Raw genomic sequence first — 17,128 nt, forward strand, 5'->3', positions numbered from 1 at the left:
TCATCTCTTTTAATCTGAAAGTTGGGCCTTTTTAGTGTAACATGCATATGATGACTTTGCTGATAGTTTCAAATGCCAAACGTTCCATTTCGTACTTTATGAATGTTTGTGTATCAATAATACATCGCCACCAGTGGAAACCCTTCAATAATTCAACCCCTATGCTCTGTCTGCTCCTCTTCCTCGTCTTCCTCCCCATGCAGAGAGCGAGCAGGCAGTTCCGCCCGCCTGGCTGCAGACCTTGATGGACGCCTGCTGCCTGGACGTGGACTTCAGCCTGCAGGGCGTGGCCATCTCCCTGCTCATGGACCTGGTGGGGCTCACCCAGTCCGTCGCCATGGTCACGGCCGAGAGTGAGGGCCCCCCGGGCGGCGGGGGCCCCGAGTCGGCCCAGCAGCCCATGAGCCCCAGCCAGGGCCGCGTTGCCGTGGTGATCCGCCCGCCACTCACTCAGGGAATACTCAAGTACATGGCTGACAAGACGGACTTCTTCAAGGTAACGTTTCTGTGGGAAACAGCCAAGCAAAAATGACATTTATATTACTCATTGTTATTATACCACACAATAATATAAATATAAATTCAGAAAGTACACATTAATACTACTACACCACACCTTCCACGTAGTTTCCAGTAGGGTCAAGCACTTGTAGCTTTGACCCTACTGGAAACACGTAGTTTCCAGTAGGGTCAAAGCTACACTGGTAGCCTTGGTAGAACTATCTTCCCCCAGCCTAGCCTAGCCTTACTCATCTTGCTCCCTCCTCCTCCTCACCCTTGCCAGAGCGTGGCTGTGATCCTGTGGGACCAATTAGGCGAGGGCACGCCGCAGCACCACCAGCGCAGCGTGGAGCTCTTCTACCAGCTCCACAACCTGGTGCCATCCTCCAGCATCTGCGAGGACGTCATAAGCCAGCAGCTCATGCACCGGGACAAGGTTTGGCTGCGCCCTAACATGCTTACGTGCTGACGCATTCTCCCTGCACTTGAAGGAGTCCAGCATGCATGACCTAATTTCATGTGTGGACGTCATGCAACGTACAGGGTAGCCGCATGACAGATGGATACACAGCCATGTATTAAAGCTCTATAGCTAATCTATAACTAACTGATATATAATATGATATAACATTGGTGGTTGTGGTCAGAATAAACTTAATGAACCATTATGGCTATTATTTGTTTGATGTCTTTATTTGTATTCCTTGCCATCATGATGATATTTATAATAATGACAATACAGTGAACTTATATAGCACTTTTGTAGGTGCTGAAGGTTGCTTTCTCAGGGTTAAATTATCTTGGGGACCTGGAGGAATAAAGATAGGAGAGAGAATATCCATCTGCAAATACAAGAACTGCATAAACAGACAGCATACGGAGACGCGCGGTGTGACACGTACATGTGCTAAACAGAGGTAAACCTGGCTGTCGTGTGTGTGTGTGTGTTCTATTTGCTGTCTAATGGATTCTGATCCCTTCACAGAGAATTCGCCTGGAGGCTCACGTCAAGTTCTCGGTGCTTTGGCACCTGACAAGAGACTTGAACATCACAAAGTCTTCTCCTTTTACCCGCACATTTGACAGGTAAAAGCCTCGCCCTGATGAAATATGTCCGTCGTGCGGTTCTTACGGCTCATTTAAACCGCTCATAATTCCAAACGGAGGGTAGTCAAGGTTGGTTAAATGACTTACGTCTCTCGCTCTAACTTTACATGTATCTTCCTCTACCTCTACCTCTTTCTCCCTCTATCCATCTACCCTGCCCTCTCCCTCTCTCTTCCTCTCCCACTGTCCTCCTGCCCCCAGGTCTCTCTTCATCATGCTGGACAGCCTGAGTTACTGGGACCCGTCGGCCAGCTCGGTGGGCCGGGCCTGGCTCAACCAGGTGCTTCAGAGGCACGACATCGCCCGGGTCCTGGAGCCGCTGCTCCTGCTCCTGCTCCACCCCAAGACCCACCGTGTCTCCATCCAGAGGGTCCAGGCCCAGCGCCACTGGGCCCAGACCCTCCCCACGCCCCCGACCGAGCAGGACACCCCGGAGGACTTCTACATCAGGGATTCTGGTTTCTCCGATGGTAAGCAATGTTGTTTTTGTTGTTGTTAAGAATGCATTATAAAAAGGAGCCTTTTCTGAATTCTTTGAGGCACATCACATAAAAATACATAACGTATAAGAGTGAAAATAACCAAATGCCAAAAATGTAAGTATTCTTGTTACAATAATGTACATGCTGATCTGTTATTAACACAACCCACTATACCAAGTTAACATCGAACAATGTAGAGTACAACAAAACGTGTTCCAATTAATTTGTTTTCATCCAACTCAGCGTTCAGCCAAAGGGAGGATCAGCCGCTAGGAGGCCTGCCGCTGGGGGACCTGGAACCCTTCTGTCTGACCGTCAACCCCCTCAGCGACAGCCTGTCCGTTCTCAGCATGAGCCTCGAGAACCTGCAGCTGGCCAGTGAGTATCCCTCAGCCGACCAGCAGGGGGAGCCCAAGAGCTTGGAGTCATGCGGATCCCAGTCCTCCACCGTTGACAAGGGCAGCTCCAAAGAGCCCATCAACGGCGGCGGTAACCTGGTCAACGGATCAGACCCCTCACACGGTTCGGCAGACGGCACCTCCGCAGAGGAGGAGGACCCCATAGAGGAGGACGTGGCCTGCATGCTGGAGGAGCTGATCGACCGGGTTGTGAGTTTAGCTGAGGAGGAGGAGGAGGAGTTGGACGAGGAGGAGGATGCTCCCGCCGAGACCCCGTCCCCGCCCGAAGCCTGGACACACACGGACTCGGACAGCACCAGCTCCTCCGACACCTCCACGGGGACCCGCCTGGACGCGGCCCCGGCCCCCGACATGCCCCACCAGACCCTGCCAGAGATGGTAGCGGGCGGGACCCTGGAGTTCTTGTCGGTGGGCGTGGTGGACGGCGTCTCAGAGGAGGACGAGCAGCAGCAGCAGCGGGAGGGCATCACCCGCCACAGCTCGTCACCCTCCATCGTTACGCTGCCGGACAGCTCGGGCCCCCCTGCGCCCGACCTCCGCCTGCAGGTGGAGGACCCGCAGGCCCGCAAGCGCAGCCACAGCAGCACCCAGCTCAGCCTGAAGGGCAAGATCATGGAGCGGCTGTCGGACAAATCCCCCGGTGCCAAGCCCAAGGTCAAGAAGGCCAAGAGGAAGGAGGAGGAGAGGCTGCGCAAGGCCGCCATCCAGGCCGAGAAGACCCGGCCGCCCAACATCTTCTTCGGCGACAGCCTGGACCTGGAGAACTGGTACAGCTGCGGGGAGGGCGACGTGTCGGAGATCGAGAGTGACACGGGATCGCCCTGTGGTGGGGCCGGAGCTAGCGGCGGCGGCGGGGGAGGGGGTCCTCTCTCCGCAACGAGCGGCGGGGTCGGCGTGGCCGGGGCGCGCCGACCCTCGCCCGCCCTGCCTCGCTTCAACATCCACCCCCTCTACCAGCACGTCCTGCTCTACCTGCAGCTCTACGACTCGTCGCGCTCGCTCCACGCCCTGTCGGCGGTCGCCGCCATGCTCCGCACGTCACCCGCCGGCTTCGTCAGCGCCATCTCCACCACCAGCGTCAACAACACCTACACGCCGCAGCTGTCCCTGCTGCAGAACCTGCTGGCCCGACACCGGGTGTCGGTCATGGGCAAGGACTTCTACTGCCCCCTCCCCCAGGACTCCCACACACACTCCTTCCGAAGCGCCATGTACCTGGAGATCATCATCTCCCTCTGCCTGTACTTCCTGCGCAGCTACTACTCGGCCCACGTGGCGGCCGGCGCCCAGGACCTGGCGGGCAACCGCGCCATGCAGCTGACCAGCGTGGAGGTGCTCACACTGCTCTTCGGTGAGCTGGCCAAGGCCACGGGCGGCTCGGCCAAGGGCTTCGCCTCCTTCATCGGCGACGTGCTCTCCAAGTGCAAGGTGCAGAAGGTGGTGCTCCACTGCCTGCTCTCCACCATCTTCAGCGCCCAGAAGTGGCACGAGCAGCGGGTGTCGGGCGTCAACGCGGCCGCCACCGAGGAGGGCCTGTCGGAGGACAGCGTGGTCAACCTGACGGAGGACCGCATCGACGGCTGCTGCGCCGTGCAGTCGCAGCTGCTGCGGCTGCTGCAGAGCCTGGTGGAGCTGGAGCACCGGGTGCTGCTGCCACAGGAGGAGGGCGGCGAGGGGGGCCTGGGTGTCGGGGGCGGGGGCGTGGGCGGGGCCGGGGGCACCGGCGGGATAGGGGTCGCCGCGGGGCCCGGGTTCGAGCTGCTGGGCTGCAGCGAGGTGGAGCACGTGAACCCTCAGCAGCCCATGACCTCGCTGCAGTACCTCCACGGGCAGCCCATCACGGCGCAGGGCATGTTCCTGTGCGCGGTGATCCGGGCACTGCATCAGCACCACGCCTGCAAGATGCACCCGCAGTGGATGGGGCTGATCACGGCCACGCTGCCCTACATGGGCCGCGTGCTGCGCCGCGTGGTGGCCTCGGTCACACTGCAGCTCTGCCGTAACCTGGACAACCTGCTGCAGCAGTACCGCTACGAGAGCGGCCTCACTGATGCCAGGTGAGGCCCGGCCACCTTTGACCTTTTGTCTCCCGTCATAATCAGTAAATAATAATAATTTGTCTGCGGCGTTGTGGGTATAAATGTACACGCCTTAACTCACAAGGCCCAGGGAGTTGAAGAGTGCTTGTTTATCTGTACTGATCAGCATTGGCACATTTGCTTCTTAAATATATGTTCTTCATAATGATTCTTAATGTTTCTTGAATTATTCCTTAAGTACATTCCCTGTCGTTGCTCCAGACCCCAGTGGATGGCTCTGTGCATCCCTCCGGACTTGATTCTGACTGTACTGGAGGGGGTGACGGCGATCATCCACTACTGCCTCCTGGACCCATCTTCCCAGTACCATCAGGTGGGGGCGCTGTCTACCACCAATGGGCTGATGGCCGACGATTTTACCTTTTCATAGAGGCATCCTCATTGGACAGGGGTTGGCAACTAGCTGCCCACCGGCTGTTGCCTCCGGGTTCTCCTCGCTTGAACTATAAAGTACTCCTCTTAAGTCGTATTAGCTTATCCATTAGGTCCATAAGGCCGACATAATTTGTATCTGATGCTATTTCAGGTTGAAGTTTGTGGTCTAGTTAATCCTCAAGCACGTGACTGGTGCATAATTAGGAGAGATAATGTGAGATTATTATCTATTATTCGGCAGAGTGTAATGATGAGTGGTATGCTATCAGGGCACGTTTAATGATTCAGTTTGATATTGTAAAACGCTCAATTGACATCGCTTATGGTTGCTTCAGCAGGAGCGTGAATTTTGCCCTGAAATTTGTAGAATCGTATCGTTTCAACGGAGCAGAGCACAAGGAGTGCATACGTGGCTGTATTTGGTGCTTGCTTCAAATATGACTCAAGGCTATTTTGGTTTGCATTCATTGTTTCGACATTCTGCTTTTGCGATGACAAGGCTGTGTGCTTTGGACTTCAACAAACAAATTTAAAATACAAACTAAACTTAGAGTGTGACAAAAATTGCAGGTCTTCTCTATTAATATACCAGTGCGTGGGTAGCAGACTAAACTAGAGAAGATTACAGACATCAACCATGGACACTGTTTCCCGGAACATTAAAGTATAAGGTCCCTAGTATCATGAGCGACTCCTGTGTTTGTCCTAAGACCTCTGAAAAAGTCTATTGCTGCAGACATGCCCCTAATGTGTGGTGTGTGTGTGTGTGTGTGTGTGTTTGTGTGCGTCTGTGGTTTCTGTGGTGTGTGCCCCCCCCCCCCCTCAGTTGAAGGTCAACGTTGACCAGAAGCATCTAGCGGAGGCCCGGGCCGGCATCCTGTCCATCCTGCACACCATCATGTCCTCCGTCACGCTGCTGTGGAGTGTCCTCCACCAGGCAGACAGCTCTGACAAGCCCGCCGTCGCCTCCGGCTGCTCCACCTCCCTCATCAACCTGGGCTCCACCAAGGTACGACCCCTCCTGTACAACACCAACACACGGGTTCAGTCTGAAGCCCAGAGAAAACACTCAAAGCCCTCCCTCAAAGTTATAACTTTAATACTTTTTTTTACTTACTTTTGATTGATAACTCACGTTTGATTAATCATTGAAAATATATATTTTCATGGTTTTCTTTGTGCCTTTAGTGCCTTTATGGACAGGAAAGGGGTTAGAAAAGATAGGGAATGACATGTAGGATGAGCCCACAGGTGGTATGAGAACCTGGGTCGCTACAAGGTGTTCTGTCTAGCACATGGTTAGCGCACTAGATGGGTGGGCCTGCAGCCTTTTCATAATAAATGAAATAAACAAATACAACCAACCCAACAAACTGCCTCCTGCTGACAGCCATCTCTCTCGCCATGATCTCTTCTTTGAGGATTGTATCAAGCAGTCGAGACCATGGGTTGAGCGTTTTACTGTCGTGACATATTATGACTTATTCCTGGCCCTGGGCCATTGCACAGCCCTGATTGTTGAAGCATGTACACTCTGAGGGAGGGAGGCAGCTATTTAACATTATTTATCTGTGAGAAGGTACAACTCTGTGAGAGTTGTACCTTCAGTTGAATTCAGATCAATGCAAGCACCATTCCTTCACAAAGCCCTATGGAGGTTGTCGGTTTAATGGCTCAATCGTTTGCACACACGCACACACACACACACACACATTGAGTGCCTTTACTCTGAGCACTGCTCCACTACTTAACCACCCACAGGTCTGGAAATACAACCTTCACCTGTCATAAATCAGATTGTGACACGGTGCTCAATTATGCCATCACTAGCGTCTGTGTCTGTGTCTCTGTTGGTTTAAAATGAGGTACGGTGAAGTGCTCCTTAAGTCTGGACTGGTTTGTGTCAGATGTTGTTCTACAACCGTACGTGCCGTATCTGTTGAGTGCCTGTCTGAGCCCTGTGACGCCTGCACACTCACTTCACACCTTTCACAAGGAGAAGAAACGGGTCCTGACGAGACTGAGTGGTGCAGGCAGCTGCTGTCTTCACTTCCATTCCTCTTCAACGACTACAGCTGGTTCTTCAACCGAATTGGACTGCTCCATCGGATCTCTTCAGCCTAAAGCACACGGCCGCACTGTATAGGCCCCGCAACGTTCACGTGTTCTTTTCTCTGTTAAAACGATGTGACTTTCTTTTTGGCTTGCGCTACAAATATGAAGCCAGATTCGTGCTCTGTGTGCTTTCAAGACTTGATGCTAGGTCCTTCTACGTAGCCCTACCAACGTTTGGATGCATCTGTTTTCTGCATGTCCCACCCCCTCCCCCCCCCCTCCAGAACCTCCGGCAGCAGGTCCTGGAGCTGCTGGGACCCATCTCCATGAACCACGGGGCCCACTTCATGGCCGCTATCGCCTACGTGTGGAATGAGAGGAAACACACCAAGGCCCCAGTCAGGAATAAGGTCAGTAAACGTGTTGGTCCTTGGACCTTGCTGTTCTTATCGAAGGATTTTGCTCTCGGTTACTTTTAACATCCAGATGACTTTATTCATTTAGGTTGATTTGGATGATGGGCCCGCTTTGGACTTTCAATGACCATATTATAGAGTGGTGAATATATGATCCACTCATTGCTCTTTCTGTTTGGCTTCATCGCACCATACTATGTGACCAGGATTGAACAATAAAAATAATTTCAATCTTAAAAAAAAAAGAAAGATAAAAAGAAACACATCTAGATAATTATTGAATGATTTGTATGTAATTATTTAGTTTGCATTTATTTTTTGCATGTTTGTGGGAATGCATCGGAGGGAGGAATCGCACTGCACTATTTTGCGCTTGGAAATTAAACCTCTTGAATCCATCCATACCATCTATCCATCCGTATAAGGCCCTAAAAACTTTCTTCTGAGATTGTCCATCTGTCTGTGTACGTCCCTTGCCCGCCCGTCCGTGTGTCTGTCCGTCCCTCCCTCGGTCTCCCAGGTGATCCCAGCGGCCAGTGAGGAGCAGCTGCTCCTGGTGGAGCTGGTGCGCTCGGTCAGTGCCATGCGTACCGAGACGGTCATGCAGACGGTGAAGGAGGTTCTCAAGCAGCCCCCGGCCATCGCCAAGGAGAAGGTGGGCGTGGCTCGCTTTCTACCCCCCCCCACCACCACCACCAAAGTGCTGTGAAATGAATCCAGTAGATGACAGTGAACAAACAAAACAGAAAATATCGGCTTATGCACAGCATCTATACACAGGCTCACACAGGTGGATCAGACAGATTCAAATGGTGGTAAATATAAGTGGGTTTTGCAACGTTATTTGAATTATAGGGGAAGATTTGATGGAGATGGGGAGGCGGGTCCACAGCTGCCACAGAAAAGGCCTTCCCCCTTGAGCATCAATCTACACTGCGCAACAGACCGTAGCACTTAGAAATATAACACCATTGGCACAGTTTATTTTTACCTTTCTTTGCCGCTTGCTCTCAATTTCACGATTCTTGTTAATGAAGTGCAAGGTTTTGCCTTGCATATGTCATACTTCGTATTTCTGAGTTGTGTTATTGCATTTTTTTTCAAGATCATGAAAAATGAATTTAAAACAATCATAAAAACAGAATCAGATTACTTAACTCTAACCTATTAATCCAGAGGGAAACATATAAAAACACGAAAAACCCTTTTCCATTTCAACCTGACAATCCTCTGTCTTCTTTCTGCGTCCCCAGAAGCATCTGTCTTTGGAGGTGTGCATGCTGCAGTTCTTCTACGCCTACGTGCAGAGGTGAGGCCGTCCGTCACCGAGTTCTCTGCATGCAGTGATGTGCTCATCCCCTCCTCCGGCGTTTTAGCATCAATGAAACGCTCCTCTGAACCTTTCCCCAGGATCCCCGTTTCCAGTCTGGTGGACAGTTGGCCGTCGCTGCTGGCGCTGCTCAAAGACTCGGTTCAGCTGGGCCTGCCCGCCCCTGGACAGTTCCTCCTACTGGGGTGGGGTGTTCACCCGTCCCACTCACCCTTCAAAGACACGCACGCATTGCGCATGCAAATGTTTACTGTTATTGTTCTGAAACCAAATATTGATTATTGAATTAAGAAATCCCCAAAAATAAGTTGGTGGGTATTCAGGGGAGGGAACCAGGCATAGGTCTCTCAGTACAGTCAAACCCTCCCTTGTATGAGTGTGTCTTGCTTGAACCCACTAACCCAATAGGCGACACACAGGATTAACAGCTCAAAGCATAGCACTTCATTAGCAGGGGTCTCTCTGGGGAGCTGTCTGGTGCTGCTCCCTCTCTCCTTCTCTGTTACGTGACCCCACCTTCCCTCTGCCCTTCCCCTGTGGTCCCCAGGGTTCTAAATGAGTTCATCTTGAAGAACCCAAACCTGGAAAGCAAGAAGGACCAACGAGAGCTGCAGGTAAACACGCCTGGAACAAGGTGTCATGGAAGCTCGTTCAGCCTTTGTCTCAAGTAATTTAACCTGGTCTTCAACATGTGCTGTTTATTGAGACTTTGTAAAACCAGAAGCAATTTTCTGTGCCTGTGCCATTTTTTAGCCAGTCCATTCCATTGATATATTCTCATCTTTGTTTCTCTCCAAATTAAAACATTGTTCCATTGGGTGCGAATTGATTTCACATCCATAAGTTAACTTTTTATCAGTCAGATTCTTAAAAAAAGTAATCCGTCAGTAATGTATATAAAAATATTTGATTCCTCCTTAAAAACGGTTACATGCACATTTCACAAGCAAGAGACGAGGAACTGGGCTGATCAGAGCTTGGTGCGTGTGTATGTTTTTGGTTCAGGATGTGACCCATAAAGTGGTGGAGGCCATCGGGACCATCGCAGGCTCCTCCCTGGAGCAGACCACCTGGCTGAGGAGGAACCTGGAGGTGAAGGCCTCGCCGCAGATCGTGGTGGATGGAGGCAACCTGGAGGCCGACGTAGAAGGTGTGGGGTCCGGTGCTCGCTGTCTGTCTGTTTGGTTTGGTTTTAAAACGTACACTGTACTGCTTTTCTTATGCATATATTGTTATTATATAGTCCTCGCCTCTCTTCAACATGAGTAGTTCTTTCAAGTTCTGCTCCTGGTCTGCGGAGAAACGGGGGAGAAGTCACATTTGACATGTGAGGTGATGGCTGCCATTGAAAAGTGACAGTGTTGATTTTGTTTATTTTTGTTTATTTATTAAATACAAATATAGGTTGTGGTACCTCTATGTACATACAGATGTGTTTATGTACATACAGAAGGACCATGGAAGTTTGTTAACCCACACTGGATACTAGAGTGCGACTAGAGGTTTGCCATGTTTCTGCATTGCAACATGCACATTTTGGTCTAGCTTCTACTAAGTGTGTGTGTGTGTGTGTGTGTGTGTGTGTGTGTGTGTGTGTGTGTGTGTGTGTGTGTGTGTGTGTGTGTGTGTGTGTGTGTGTGTGTGTGTGTGTGTGTGTGTGTGTGTGTGTGTGTGTGTGTGGTGCCTTTCCCTATGCCTTTCTTCCTGTAGATTTAATGCTCACAGTGATGGAGGCCTCCAGCTTCACTCCATCTGTGTACAGTGTGCACGCTCTCACACTGCTGGCCGAGGTAACCACGCCAACCCAGCTGCCTCCCCCTTCTCCTGCTTATATCCCCTTCCCAGCCCGCCCCGCCCCAGCATGTGTCTGTAGCATGACCTCCCAGTGCTCACTAACAGCGTTGGTGAGCATGGGAGCCTCTTGACTTTACTCCCACTAACAGCCCCCCCCACTGGCACCCTCACATCTCCTGGTGGGTGATTTATACCCGAACCCTCTGAGCGTTTTCTTTCAGCTTTAACAAACCAATAAATCCATCCGCCTTGGTCTTGCAGCGCAGTAGGCGGAAGGAGCCGGAGGATTGAATACACTCTCTTTGCCTCTTCTTAGCCTCCATGGTTCAGACTCACTGCATTGATCTCGACTATTCAAGGCGATGAGTCACAGTTTGGGCCATGCTGCATTATATTATGCTAGTGTACATTTTATTGGTGTTGCAGTGTTAACTGGGCCTTTTGTATGATGGAAAATTTTGATAAAGTCTAAAGGTGTGTGTGTGTGCGCGTGTTCGTGTGTCCAGGTGCTGGCTCACCTCCTGGACATGGTGTTCTACAGCGATGAGAAGGAGAGGGTGATCCCCCTGCTGGTCAACATCATGCACTACGTCGTGCCCTACCTCCGCAACCACAGGTAACCCCCCGGCACCCCTGTTCCCCTTAAAAGTGTGTGGTGTAGATCATCCGCACCCATGAACGGCACACAGAAGCCGGTTTTCACTGCGAATCTCCCAAAAAATGAAAAAAGCAAAAGAACAAAGGTGCTACATCAAAAGGCTTTGGATTACTCATGGTTCTGTTATTGATGTGACCTGCTTAATATGCGTTGTGCCGTGGTGTTGGACGTGTGCCGCAGTGCCCACAACGCTCCCAGCTACCGAGCGTGCATCCAGCTGCTGAGCAGCCTGAGTGGGTACCAGTACACCCGGCGCGCCTGGAAGAAGGAGGCCTTTGATCTGTTCATGGACCACACCTTCTTCCAGATGGACTCTTCCTGCGTCAGCCAGTGAGTGGAACGAGGCTTCGGGACGCCAGAGGTTGACTTATCAGACACACAGGAAAAACACTGGGTAGTTCTTAGCGGGGAAAGTCTTAAGAGAAGGCACACAAAAAAAGGGATAAAGGCAAAAGTCCACAATTATCAGAAAAAAATGTGTCTAACATTGATGAATAATTATTGATACTTAACTATGTCGTCCAATTTCCTTGCTTTCAGTTGGAGAGCCATCATCGATCACTTGATGACCCATGATAAGACCACGTTCCGGGACCTCATGAGTAAGCTTCATACACTCCTCCCTCTCATGCTCTCTTTGGAGAGAGTTACCGTCACAACCCCCCTGCAGTCTCTTGACGGATCGCTTGTATCCCACCGCTTGGATGTTGTGTATACAGTATGTCAGATTTGAGAGAACAATCAACCATGTTGATTGGTTTAAAATTAATCCGCTCTCTCATTAATATTAAAACCTGGACCCTGGAGACGCTATAATTTTTTCAAACAGGTAATCAATAGACCAGATCAATAGAATAGATCAGATTTTAGTAAAAGGATTGTGTGGTAAATAAATCTACCCAGGTTCCAATCTAATTTTAGGCTGTGTAAATAGCACACATTCCAAGCCAACCTTGATGGGATGTCATGATGTCATCGCGGTGGCTTTGTCCCTGTTTCAGCGCGTGTGGCCGTAGCCCAGAGCAGCTCTCTCAGTCTGTTCACCAACCGCGACGCTGAGCTGGAGCAAAGGGCTATGCTGCTGAAACGACTGGCCTTCACCATCTACAGCAGCGAGGTGGACCAGTACCAGAAATACCTGCCAGACATCCAGGGTACATACACACGAGCACTGACAAGCACACATACAAGCACACATGCATGCATCTACACATACACACACACAATCACATTCTCATAGGCATAACCATTGCTCAGTACCCAACATGCAAATATGAAAACAATGCTAGCTAACAGCAGGCGAAGCGTGAATCAATACAGTTTCACATGTTGGTAACACATGCATGCATTACAGTCACAGTCAAAGTTCAAGCTTTCTTTCACACTTATAGTTCTTCACACAGAGATAATCTCATACACACTCACTCACACACACCCACACCAATTACTAATTTGTACACATGCATACACACACAGTATACATTCAGATGGTAGTCAGATCAGACAAACATTCTCACACACGCACACACCCTGCATCATGTGACCTGTGTGTCTCTTGCCTGTGCAGAGAGGCTGGTGGAGAGCCTGCGGCTGCCCGCAGTGCCCATCCTCCACGCGCAGGTCTTCCTCTTCTTCAGGGTGCTGCTGCTCCGCATGTCCCCCCAGCACCTCACCTCGCTGTGGCCCACCATGATCACTGAGCTGGTGAGAGAGCACACACACTGTGGATTCGAGAACGTTTGGTAAAGGCTCTTCTTTTTGCTAGCCTTACGATAAAGGCTAGCAAATCTATAAGGCTTGATTTATAATGGGATCCATTCTCCTCCACACACACACACACACACACACACACACACACACACACACACACACACACACACACACACACACACACACACACACACACACACACACACACACACCCATCTCTGCCTCAGTATTGCTGCAATGGTGTTTGTAATTTACTCTTTATTTTCAGAATTTTCTCTAACTCTCATGCCCCACTCCATTTCCTTCGCTATCTATCCAATGTTCTATGTCTCTCATTCTCATTCTCTCTATCTCTAACCGTCTGAGTTCTCTGACTATTTAATTTCCTCCATTTGTCATGCAGTCTTTAGTTTATCCCTCCCTCTCTTCCTCTCTAACAATACATCTCCCTCTTTCTTCCTCCCTCTCCCTGCGCCTGACTGCTCCACTAACACTGCCACTCCTTCCTTGGTTGTTATAAAAACGGGTCCGCTGGGTAATCTGTGGCATTAGGACTAAATGCTAAAGGACTAAAGTGTTCCTTTGGTCTCCTGGCTGGCTGTAGGTGACGGTGTTTCTCCTGATGGAGCAGGAACTAACGGCCGATGAGGACATCTCAAGGTAACGCCGGAGCTCTGCTGGAACAGACTGTGGGGGTCACCCAGTTATCTGCCCTGAAAAGTGATGTCGGGGGGGGGGGGCCTCACCCAGTTATCTAAGGTGGTGGTGGGGGGATTGGGGGTAGGCCTTGTCCACAGAATTCAAAGTGAAACTTATCGACCATCTCTATATCACAATTCTCCCTCTGGATATATTCTCATTAAATTATTAGGAATGGATATTGGTGGAAATAAAATCCAATGTATAACTCTGAAGCGCTAGCATGCAAATCGTTATATGTATTTTTTTAATATTTGTATGGGCAGGACAGTGAATAGTGACTGAAAAGTGGGTACTGCTTACATCGTTAGCACACTAGCGCTGTTTTAAATCAGATTGAGAATCAAAGTAAACACCCATTGATAAATAGAAGGGGTGAAGGGTCTTGAGCGGCACCGGTTCTTTTTGTAAAGTTCTTTGTTCTCCTCCTAGAACGTCGGGACCATCGGTGGCGGGGCTGGAGACCACCTACTCCGGGGGGAACGGCTTCTCCACCTCGTACAACAGCCAGCGCTGGCTCAACCTCTACCTTTCGGCCTGCAAGCTGCTGGACCTGGCCCTGGCCCTGCCCTCCGAGAGCCTGCCGCAGTTCCAGATGTCAGTGCAGCACGCACGAGCCGCTTATAACGGTCCTGCTTAGGGGATGATAGAAACAGAGGGAATTTAACGTAGTGGTTTGGGTGGGGGGAGGAATGTGTTCCTTTTTTCAAGAGGGGTTGTACAAAAGAGTTATTGGGTCACAGACATGAAAGATTTGTGATAATGTTTTCGATAATTTGTGCGTATCTTCATCTGCATTTAGTTCATTGGCTGTGAAACGAGTCAACCTTCTGTACATGTGGGTTTGGATCAGAATCTCTGCATGCTGAGCATGCAGGGCATGAGCATGCTGAGCATGCTTGTTGTGATCAAAATGTGGGGTTGGTGCTCAGTAAGGATGGACGTGACTGGAGCTATTGGGATGATCTCCAGATCATTGTGTTGACGGTTTGTTTCTGCCCTCTCTTTCGGGCCGGTCTCTCCCCAGGTACCGCTGGGCCTTCATCCCAGAGGCCTCGGACGACTCCGGACTAGAAGTGAGACGCCAGGGGACCCACCAGAGAGAGTTTAAGCCCTACGTTGTCCGACTGGCCAAACTGCTGAGGAAACGGGCCAAGGTAATACACATGTTGACCTCTGTGGAGGACCGGAACTAAACACGGTTAAGGGGTTGGGCTAATCTACCTTGAAAGTTGTCGGTTCGATCACGCCAAGACTTTTGAACAGATGGGGGCGGCCATTTTGTCATTGTCATCATCGGGAACCAAGCGTGGTTGTAGGTTTAATTGTTCCATGGTTGTAGGTTTAACTGTAGGTTTTCCATGGTTGTAGGTTTTCCATGGTTGTAGGTTTAGCTGTGTGTTCCATGCTTGTAGGTTTAGATGTAGGTTTTCCATGGTTGTAGGTTTAGATGTTCCATGGTTGTAGGTTTAGCTGTAGGTGTTCCATGGTTGCTTTGCCAGTGTAAAGGTGCAGTAACCTGCTCTTCTTTTTTATAGCTTTCAACATAATGGTCGTGCAGTGTGCCTTGTTTTTACAGGCACAGTAATATTCACAATACACAATATTCACAATGAACAGTAATATTTACAAACATGACATCATACCATTAAAACATTACATGCCATTACTCTAATGCAAGAATGAAAACTAAAGGTAAGAATTGATTTCAAATGTATGCAAAAAATCCTTAATTTTGTCAAGTTAAAAGAGTTAAACAAAATACAAAATAAACTTTACAGTAAATGAAATTGAAAAGTAATGGTAATAAAATAAACTCTTACTAAAATAAAATGACCCTACCTAAATATGTCAGACATAATAGGTGGGCTATGGCTCAGCAGCACCCTATTCACACATCTATTCTGTAAACCAGGGGTGTCAAACTCAAACTGTACAGTGGGCCAAAATTGAAGTCTTGGACAAGTCGCGGGCCGGAGTTGTTGACGGGGGAGGGGGGGGGGGGGGGGGTACGGGAGTACGGGCTGCCGGAGTTGACGCGCCAGGGTTACCACGCCGAGACGCGCGTTAACACTGAAATGCAATATGCCGGCGGGCCAATTGCATTACATTAATTGGGGACATTACATTATAACAGGGTCCGCGGGCGGAATTGTTGACGGGGGGAGACTTTTCAACTGACTTTTTCGTCATGCACTCGTCGTGCAAATGCCTGTGGTGATTTTTCAAGTGCCGGTATAAATAGTTGACAACAGATCTCGGGTCAGTCAGGAACACGGAAGAAACCGCGGCTTTGGCGATCACGAGATCGCGTTGTCTGAAATCGCAATTTCGATCAGAAAACGATAAATCGTTCAGCCCTACCGTATGCTATTGATTCTTAAAAAAAAAACCAGTTGGTAGCCCCCCCAGTTACACATCCTATATTGTCTTTGTTCTGCTGCAGGGTTACTGTACTGAATATACCTAAAAGGCAAACTTAATGTTGGCTGTGCAACCTATGGTGTGGTATGTATTTATGTTACCATTCTGCACTGCCCTGAATAGGCTTGGTACAGAAAGCAGTATTCAGTTGGTTGGTTCAGCAGTGTTGCTATGAATGGAGTGCAGTTTTATTCCCTTATTATTCAGTTTTACACAGAAGTGCCGTCAATATTCAATCCGAGAGTCCTTTTAGTACAAGTATCTAAGACGATGCATTAAAAAAAAAGAAAGCGGGAAGAAAGCCCTTCTTGCAGGAAGCCCAACCCCCTCACTTCCTCTTCCCCGATCCTGTGATCCGCAGAAAAACCCGGAGGAGGACTTCTCGATCCGCACCCTCTCCTGGGAGCCGGGCCACCTGCTGCTCACGCTGTACGTGATCCGCAGCATGGACCAGCTGCTGCCCTTCTTCAACCTGCTCAGCCAGGTGTTCAACTGCAAGGCCGGGAGCCGCCTGGGCCCGGCCTGTGGCCGCCCAGCACCAGGCGAAGGAGACTTCCCGGGTCACAAGGACGCTGGCCACAAGCTGGAGAGCCAGAAGGTCTTCTGGAGCCGCGCCCGGCAGAACATCGAGGAGATGGTGGAGAAGGACTTTCTGGAGGGACTGATCAAGACGTGAGGAGGTCCACCAAGAGAAAGGACTATATCAAAAACATATATATATATCAAGGGGGGAGGGGATGGGTTATACGGATCAACACTAGTGAAACACCTCAGTCTGTACAGATAGATATGGGTAAACTAAGGGAGAAAAAAACATAATCAAGTTTGTAGATTTTTTTTGTATTTCTAATGACTTTTACTTCTTAAATGCTATTTAATTTTAATTATTTGTATATACGGAAATGCTTTGATGACTGACTTTAACATTTGTGAGTTTGAGTTATTTTGGAAAATGTAAAGATGCTGTGCCATTCCATATCAATGTGACTTAATAAAATAAATACTTTCAAATTGTGAGGCTTTGGTGTGCAGTCAGTGTCTGCAGGACTAACTGCCTAC

The 17,128-nt window shown here is 49.7% G+C and overlaps 1 protein-coding gene across 2 annotated transcripts in view; it reads left to right on the forward strand.

The window, feature by feature from the left end:
- Positions 1-17,057, forward strand: part of dop1a (DOP1 leucine zipper like protein A) — a 28,603-nt gene extending 11,546 nt beyond the window's left edge. For both annotated transcript variants that reach the window (XM_084471740.1, XM_084471741.1), the window contains exons 16-38: positions 204-496; positions 785-937; positions 1,487-1,587; positions 1,810-2,078; positions 2,334-4,566; positions 4,810-4,921; positions 5,810-5,992; positions 7,323-7,448; positions 7,975-8,109; positions 8,708-8,763; positions 8,865-8,969; positions 9,332-9,398; positions 9,790-9,934; positions 10,495-10,574; positions 11,085-11,194; positions 11,417-11,566; positions 11,777-11,838; positions 12,238-12,390; positions 12,804-12,940; positions 13,551-13,606; positions 14,078-14,242; positions 14,673-14,802; positions 16,431-17,057. In XM_084471740.1, the coding sequence (XP_084327866.1) occupies positions 204-496; positions 785-937; positions 1,487-1,587; positions 1,810-2,078; positions 2,334-4,566; positions 4,810-4,921; positions 5,810-5,992; positions 7,323-7,448; positions 7,975-8,109; positions 8,708-8,763; positions 8,865-8,969; positions 9,332-9,398; positions 9,790-9,934; positions 10,495-10,574; positions 11,085-11,194; positions 11,417-11,566; positions 11,777-11,838; positions 12,238-12,390; positions 12,804-12,940; positions 13,551-13,606; positions 14,078-14,242; positions 14,673-14,802; positions 16,431-16,745 (5,336 nt within the window). In that variant the 3' untranslated portion in view covers positions 16,746-17,057. The remainder of the gene's footprint in view (positions 1-203; positions 497-784; positions 938-1,486; positions 1,588-1,809; positions 2,079-2,333; positions 4,567-4,809; positions 4,922-5,809; positions 5,993-7,322; positions 7,449-7,974; positions 8,110-8,707; positions 8,764-8,864; positions 8,970-9,331; positions 9,399-9,789; positions 9,935-10,494; positions 10,575-11,084; positions 11,195-11,416; positions 11,567-11,776; positions 11,839-12,237; positions 12,391-12,803; positions 12,941-13,550; positions 13,607-14,077; positions 14,243-14,672; positions 14,803-16,430) is intronic.
- The last annotated feature ends 71 nt before the right edge of the window (positions 17,058-17,128 follow it).

This window comes from Micromesistius poutassou (assembly GCF_964030765.1).
Source record: "Micromesistius poutassou genome assembly, chromosome: 8".
Lineage (NCBI taxonomy): Eukaryota > Metazoa > Chordata > Actinopteri > Gadiformes > Gadidae > Micromesistius > Micromesistius poutassou.